Genomic DNA, 8,621 nt, shown 5'->3' on the forward strand with positions numbered 1-8,621 from the left:
CATTAATAAAGTCTGTGATGACAGATGCCACTGTTTGCTGAAACAGTAGCGGCTCTGATTTTCCAGGCTACCCACAGAACTAAAATACGTTTCCTATTCATGACGCTTTTTTTTACCATCTTTGGTCATTTAAAATTTTGGAGTGGGGGAGCAGTAGTGGTGATGTGTGTGAGAGGGGGTCTCTTGTGGGTTTTGTGGGTTTTTTTTTGTTTTTATTTGTAGTACAGAGCAGACACTGTGCATACAGTGAATATATTATCAGATTTTCTACATGTATCATCTACATTTGATGTGCACATGACACTTGACAGACATGGAAGTTGTTTGCAAATTTACTGAACATTGATAACATATCCCAGACAAAAGTACTCTAGCCCTACATTGTTCAAACAGCCTCTTAGCTTCTAAATCCAGAACCTTAAGTCCGTATTCTCTACTTTGACAGCAGATGTACTGCCTTCCCAAACTGAGGGTCCTAATTCTCTTCTCCTTCCCCGTCTTGTACCACCCTACATTTATCTCCAAACTGAGATTGTAATCTCATGTCATTGCCTACCATATCATTGTTATTTTATCAATTCCACGTCTTTGTTCCTGTATTCCAGGATTCTCATTTATAGCACAATCTGTCACTAACCACTGCTGTTCATTTCGTACTGCTTTTCTATCCTGGACAAGAAGTCTTTGTCCTTGTGGCATGTACAGACTCTGTCGCTGAAAAACATTTTGTCAGGGTAAAGTTCAGATCTTGTAGCTTCTTAAAAAAAGCCTACAGCAGCTGCAGCAGCCGTTCTTGGTGTTCTTTGAAGTGTCTTAGGGTAGATATACTTACTACCATCTGTGCAAACCCTGAATGAAATGGTATATGGGAAGCAATGACAGCTGAAAACATTATTTTAAATATTAAAATTTGCTTTTAAAATATCTGCTCTATTTTAATTTTTATCTGTGAGGAAAATAATATTTCAAAAGATAGAGCTTACAAAGACAATTCCTTTGTTAAAATTATGCCTCTCACTCAATTCTGTGTAACTGGAGCAATTCAAATGGAAACAGTGGAACTCCAAGTTTTTTCCATGGTTAAAATTTTAACAGTTGAATGTGCATGTTGAGATCTTTGAGGAAACATGGAAATGGAACTCCAGCTACTTTGATGCTGTTTAATTAAATGTTCTTACCCACTCAGGCCTTTTAACCCTCCGTCAGATTGTTTTGAGCAAAGTTGACCAGGCACTGCACACAAAGCTGTCTGTTGACCCAGCAGATGAGTACGATAAATGCTGTATGGAGATTCTAGGAATTCCTGCCACTCCAGGTATGTCAGCATGAAGTTTTTGCACAGCATGTCCAAATGGTTCGACTTAACATGCCATTCCTTCTCAGTAATGCTTGGCATACAAAAACCCCAGAGCTGTTCAAGAAATAATCTACTTCATGAAGATGAAATAGTTATTTTGAAACCTAGAATGATCTTAGTGATCTTTTCTGAAGGAAGATTGAGGTAGATATAAAACTCAACCTTTTGCAGGATGCATTTTATAGTGACATGATGTGAATCCCACTTTAGGCGTTCTGTCATATCTGCGTTGGATGTGCAAGTAGCTTAAAATGGGAAATTGAGTTTCCTTTGTAGTCAGCAGGGTATGTCCAATACTTTGAGGCATACTCAGACAATTTATGTTAAATTTTGAAGTAGTTGATAAACATTCCTTACTAATTCATTCTTGAAGTACTGTATGCATCAAAGAGATAACTGTATTTTATTTAAGTAACTTCATATTAGTCTACTTTTCAAGGAACAAACATGCCAGCTACTTTTGGACATCTGGCAGGTGGCTATGATGGTCAGTACTATGGGTACCTGTGGAGTGAAGTGTTTTCCATGGACATCTTTTATAGCTGCTTTAAGCAAGAAGGAATAATGAATCCAAAGGTAGGTGATGAATACTTTTTAATAAACATTTCTGTTGCATTTTGTCTCTGACATCACATGTATTGACATCTTGATCATTAGGTATAATATCTCAAGTACTTCTGTACTTCTGTCAAGTTTGGATCAACAACAAAAAAAGGTGTAACTAACTAACTTTGGAAAATTGTCTTAAAATGTCCAAGAGCAACTGGATTTTAATACAATTCCTATGTTGTCATATATTTAACATTATAAGACTTTTAAGACATTGTGTTGTGTCTCATGCCTTGCTCTGTAATTTTAGACTGAAAAAAACATTTCTCCATTGCAAGAGCAGATGCATATTCATCTGCTGTGAAACCTCTATGATAATGGTGCTGTTTCCGCTTACATTTCCATTCTGTTACATTTCCATTACATTTTGAGCACCTCAACTGTGTGCTCCGTTAGAAAACTTAATCTATTTTGAGTGTTCTCTGTCACAACACAGCATAATGTGCAATTTTTTTCATCTTTAGTTTTTCTCCCAAGTCCCTTTTTGAAGTCCAAATCATTAAGAGGTTCTAGATTTACTGGGCCTGTTTTTCTTGTGTAATTCTCCAACCTGTTCTGCCTGGAGCAGAAAGAAAGGATAGTTAGTGATGTGATTAGTAGTCCTGCTAATTCTGGCACAATTATTCAGAGGTTATAGTATTAGACTTGTGAGTCAAGGTACTGCAGATGAGATAGATGAGTTCTGTCATAGGAGCTTGATAGTCTTAACTGTGTTCTTGATTCAGCTTCCAGCTCTAGTTCTTCCTTTCAGTAGAGGTGTACAAGACAGAAATAAAGGGTAGAAAAATGCATTACTGTCATTTTCATCTCCTAGAATTTGCCTTCCTTCCTCCCTTTCCTTATCACAGCAACCAGAACTTCTAGAACTATCCATCCCTCTAGAGGATGGAGATAGTAAACAAGATTGGATTTTGCTCTGAACAAAGAGAGGAGTCCATAGAGCAAATAGGGTGGGGGCTATAAAACTGAGGTTAGGCCAGTAAAATCCAAAAAAGATTTTATGAAGAAAAGCATCCAACTTAACAGTTTGAGAGGAGAAGTGACAATGAGTTTGGAGGTCAAAATTGATCCTGAGGGGGTAGGGATTCATGACAGGTGTATGTGAGAATAAGCAGACTTGTTTATTCATTGGGAATCTTGTCACTTGTAGATAAGAGCAGCAGAGAAGACATGTCAAGCTAAATGAGAGAATAAAATAATTTTTTATTAACTGTTGTTTGTCTGGGCCTTAAAAATGACATTTCAGGAGGGATCAGACTTGCTAGGGTTTCACAGCTGTTAGTGTTTGGGAGAGATGGTTAAGAGTGCTGGTGCCCACGTTGTGGGACAGAACAGTTTTCTGTTCTGACACAGACACGCCCCTCCAGTGTGATCACAGACCTTTTGTTCTGTTTTACTCTGTAGTCTCAAAACTCTGTTTTGAGTGATTGTATAGTCAAAACCCTAAGCCAAAATTGTTCTGTAACCGTTACTTCTCCTAAGGGATGCCTTTTATTCTGATTTTTTGTGAGAATTTTTATTTTCTTTGCCTGTGTTTGGGAGGCTTTGAGAATGAATTAGGTATGCCATGAGTGAATATTTGCTATGGTACAGCTGAAAGACAGCTAGTGCCTCTGTTATTGTGAAGCCTGCTACCCAGGCTAAGTGAGGAAGAAACTGATTATTTATGTGTGTGTCACTTACTCTCTATTGTATGTGTGTACACAAAGACTTTGCTTGAATGCTGGTACAACTTCAGGGATAACTGTGGAGATTTTTTCAATGCTATCTTCTTAAATTAGTTCTCTTTCCACCCAAATAAGCATTCCATCTAAGTGCAATAGCGTTCCACAGGAAGGGACAAACTGTGTTATAAAAAAATACTAGATACCCATATGATTTTTGTAGTACTTAGACTTCATTATATATAGAGTTAGAACAGCAGAAAAAGAAGATGATTATGGGGTTATGACCAGGGCTTTTAGAGATTTGGCTTACCTCTTCCTGCTACAATTCAACATCTCTTCCTGTTTTGAGCAAGTTCTACAGTCTAGTCTCAGAGACTAGATTTATAAAAATTCTTCAGCAAAAGCTGAACTCTGACTTGACTGGTTGCCACACTCCTCAATTCTTGCTCATTATCTGAAATAACCTCTGGTTAACTGAGCAGTGTTCTGACTCTGAAGGGACAACAGCAAAATCTCAGGTCTACTCCAATAATACTTTTAAACTACAAGGAACAATATCTTCATTTGCTGCTGATGTTCAGGAAATAAAACAAATAGTGAAGTGTAAAGGAGTGCTTCAGTGAAATTTTTTTTCTGTATTTTAGGTTTTTGCAGCTGTTAATTCAGACAATTGTGAATGACTAATGTGGTTTGGACTGCGACTGGTAGTTAAATTAAGTCTTGAAGTCCCTCACTTTAAAAGACTTGTGCTTGTTTTTCCAGTTATCAGAAGGCAATGTGGTCCTGTAATCCCATGGCTTTGAGTTGTGGGGGAAGTGTATACCTGTATGTACACTGACTATAGGGAAGAACATTGTCTTCTTCAGTATCAGAAGCATCTCAGACATCTGCCTGCAAAATAACATTTTCTCATTTATAATCATGGCTCAGAAGCCTAAAACTCTCCAAATACTTTATGTTCTTTAAAATATGACCTCTTACTAAGAAACTCTTCATTACTTCCTTAGTCTCAGAAACTTCATTCGTTTCTAAAGCATTCATTCCTTCTGAAGCAATACTGTTTAATCCTGAAAGTAAAACCCAAGTTAAGTCTTATTTACTTTAAAGATACTGTAATAAGTGAGTTGGATGTGTTTGTGTGTATTATATATACTATTATGCATATAATATGTGTACATATGCCATGTCATTCCACAGTGCTATAGCTTTCTATCTCTGAAGTATCATCTCTTTTCACAAACAGAGGTTAAAAATGAAAAATCATCAGTTAAGAAAGAAAGGATGTTAGGTTCCCTTTTCCTGCCAGTCAGTCACAGGGATAATCCATCACTGAAGATTTTGAGGAGATTGTATGTTTGTTATGCTTTATAGGATGTCTTCCAGACAACCAGTTGTGGTTGTAGCTTCCAAACCAGTGTAAAACCACAACAAAAATAATTTCTTCAAACCTTGGTTGAATTTCTGCTCTCTTACGTTCTTCCAGTGGATCTAAATTGTGCTTGTGGTGTATCCTGATTTGGTATTAAGAAAATCTGGAAAGAGGAAAGTTGTTTTATCATGAGTAGATTTTTAAATATGCAAAAGGTACAGAGACAGTTGGCAAGGTAAGAAGTACTAACATTCTACTTTACCTTCTCTCAGGCTGGGATGAAATACAGAAATCTCATTTTGAAACCTGGAGGATCTTTGGACGGAATGGATATGCTACAAAATTTCTTGGAGCGTAAACCAAGCCAAAGAGCTTTTCTGTTAAGTAAAGGTTTACATGTTCAGTAAATTTATGATTCCTTTGTAATGGCACATATCAGTATGGAACGAGCTGGAAATGTCCCGTGTATTTTGGATCTGAACTATGTATCACTTTAGGGAAATTGGGTCAGTTTTTGATGTTTTTTTTTAAATTGTATAAATAAAAGTGTGATTTTAAAAAAAAAATTCATAAGACTACAAAATTTAACACATCAGGGAAAAAAATTCTGAGATGTGTAGAAGCTGAGGAATTTGGATGATAATCCTTTTTAATTGTTATGAAATAATACTAATCAGTATGGGGATCTGATAGCATGTTTTGCTTCTAATAGATGTACTTAAATTATGTCTTGTGGATTAATTTTTAAATCTGGAGGGGATAAAAAGGACACTACCAGCAATAAAAAAAAACAGATTCATTCTTATTCTGTATTCTCTGTCGTACTGATGGTTCACCAGTATCTGTGATGGAGAAGTGTGTTTGATTTGTCATTGTTTGGATTCAGTCTAGCTTCCTGACAAATTTGAAGACTGACAACCTGCCCCAGAGAGCTTTACGCCAGAGATGTTTGTGTGATACTTTTAGACTTCATTCTGATGCATGTTGAGTTCTTGTATCATTTATAGACTTACATAGTATAACTAAAAAGTAAAAAAAAAACAGCCAAAATTTATGACTTTAGCAATTCTTCCTCCACTTTTTCTTTTTTGTTGATAATCACAAGTCAGGATTTGTTTTCCAAATTATAGCAACACTGGCATCGAAGAGTTGTACTTCAGCAATTACAATGGTTTCAGTTGGTTTGTGAAGTATTTTGAGATACAAATAAGGAAGGAACAAAATAAAATCTCCCTGGTGGGAATAATAAAAGCCTGTTGAAAATTTTCCTATTCCTTTCTAGTGTGGCATGCAGAAGTGCTACAAAAAAAGTGCAATAGATTTAGTGATTTCAGCAATGGTAGTGTGAAGGTAATTGAGGAGTTATTTTCCAGTTTTTCTGCAAGATCAATGAGGCTTAGAAGGTAACACTACAGGCCCCAAATAAAGCTGTTAATCCAAATGCACCTTTCTTGTCTTTAGATGTCATGTCTTACTTCAGGTTTAGTATTACAACATGTACATGAACAAGCCTTAATTTTGTTTACTAGCTAATACATTTTAGACATTTGAACCTTAGCTGTAAACATAGTTTGTGTTTTTACTTTTTTGTTCAACAGGGAAATAAGAAAATGGGCCTCATCCACTCAAAATACTTCCTCCTTTTCTAAGAAAAGAAAACTGAAAGCACTCACTTTGAGTTAAAGCTGTCAGTTTGTTTTAGGGGGGGAAAATCCTGACAATTGTGAATGTTCAGGTGAAACTTAATTTCTTGCTTTTCTTCTAAAGCGTTTAAACCAGGGAGGGACAAATGAGCTTAATTTGTTTCAGAAGTGGAAAATACAACAAGCTTTATTTTTGAACCACACCAGTTAGATGTGAGGAATCATAAATGTTTGTAGCCAAAACAGACTAACTCTGCAGTCTTACCAGACTACATAATTACCTCAGTTCTAATTCTCATAGTCAGTTACAGTTTTAGGCCACAGTTCTGCTGTGTCATGGAAAGGCAATACATGAAAATCACATGTATGAGAACATCTTGAATGGATTCAGCACAACTATAAAGGAAAGCTGAGGAAACTGATGTATGCAGGATTATCCCAAAACCTCTGAATTTTGCCTGGTCTAATTTCCCTTATGTTCTGACTGTATTTGGAAATATTTTGCTTTTTATGTGTGTTTAAAATTCTTGTAATTCTGTCTCACTAACATATTTTTCCTTTCACACTGTAATGCTAGCTCTGAAGAACTAAAACATTGCAAAAAATACAGTAAGTGATACTTTTCCTAAGTGAATCTGCAAATCTAAGCAATGGGACCTTCATTAAGAAGCAAAATGCAGTTTTTATGTTGCAGTTGGTAGGCAGATTTCCACATGAGGGAGACCTTTCTCTGTATAAATCAGCAGCCTTGGATCAAGGTGGATAATTGCAAATACAGTAATGATAAACAAAAATATGTGATGGTAAAAAGTCACGTGATTTAAAAGTTAGATTTAGAACACTACTGATGCTAATGATAGCAATTTAATTGGCTTTATTTTCTTTCTCTTCAGTGTGTGTGTTTGTGTGCTGTACAATATAGAGTAAGATACTGAAGTGCAGGAGAATGTCTGCTACTACATGTATGAGAAAATGCCTACATGGATTGTACAACTACAATAGCATCAGATGGATATCCATATGTGTAGGGAGGAGAAAAAACTGAACCACTTTGTAACCACAAATGACAATGTTATACACATGTTCTAAAGGAATAGGATTTGTTTTTGTAGAATCCAGTTCCTTCAGCCTGCATCAGGCAATGATTAAGTCAGATCATCCTGTAGCTAAAACTGCACTCAACACCGAAGTCTAATGGATATGTTCAAAAGTGCTTATGAAATGTCTTAATGTGGTAACATATCTGCTAAGTTTTATATTGACTTCATGGAGCCTTCTGAATTAAGTTGGGGTTGAACTAATTGAGTTTTTCCCTTCCAGCCAAAGCTGTTCTTTGAAATCCATGTTCACATTGTTTTACTGGCATGGAGACGATAACCTGGGGAAAGGCATCTTTTCTATTCCTGCAGCTGTCTGTGGTAGGCGTGAAACTTTGTCTGGATAGGAAACAATGTATTTTGACACTGTTCTGAGGCAGTGACATAGAGTCCCTTAAGAAAACAGGGAACCCTTCTGCTTTGGAAACATGAGTTAATTGCTTTGACAGTGCCAGAAACAATCACATACATGAAACAGTGCCAGTATGTAGATACCTGACTAATCCCAGCCTATTCTGGAGTGCCTAAACTCATATTTCCACTTAATTAAATTTCAAAACTGCAAAAGCATGAGTTTATTCCAACATAACTTTTAAGTATTTGCTGTAATAAATAAATAAGTAATTTTTAATTTTTGTCTTTAACAAATTGATGCCTTTTCAAGTTAGTACTGTATCTTTTTTAGAATTTCATTGTGTTTAGGATTATTATCTTCTTCTGTTAGAAATTCAGTTTGGACTGGTTTCACAATAAAAGCTTCAAATGAGTGGGAAAGGATAAAAATGGGAGACTCAGGAGAGAGTGGATAGTAGGCAGTGGTTTTCTCCTTGTTGCTTCACTGGAAAGGACAGAATGGTTTGACCATCACAAGGTGATGCC

The 8,621-nt window shown here is 36.2% G+C and overlaps 1 protein-coding gene across 2 annotated transcripts in view; it reads left to right on the forward strand.

The window, feature by feature from the left end:
• The window catches only part of NLN (neurolysin), a 49,809-nt gene extending 42,853 nt beyond the window's left edge, over positions 1-6,956 (forward strand). The window contains exons 11-13 of one of the 2 annotated variants that reach the window (XM_071579924.1): positions 1,187-1,315; positions 1,797-1,933; positions 5,275-6,956. In XM_071579924.1, coding sequence (XP_071436025.1) covers positions 1,187-1,315; positions 1,797-1,933; positions 5,275-5,409 — 401 coding nt within the window. In that variant the 3' untranslated portion in view covers positions 5,410-6,956. Of the gene's footprint in view, positions 1-1,186; positions 1,316-1,783; positions 1,934-5,274 lie in introns of those variants that run through there. The other variant, XM_071579925.1, reaches the window with a different exon arrangement.
• Positions 6,957-8,621: the final 1,665 nt, after the last annotated feature.

Source organism: Pithys albifrons, chromosome Z (genome assembly GCF_047495875.1).
Source record: "Pithys albifrons albifrons isolate INPA30051 chromosome Z, PitAlb_v1, whole genome shotgun sequence".
In the NCBI taxonomy this organism is placed as follows: Eukaryota; Metazoa; Chordata; class Aves; order Passeriformes; family Thamnophilidae; genus Pithys; species Pithys albifrons.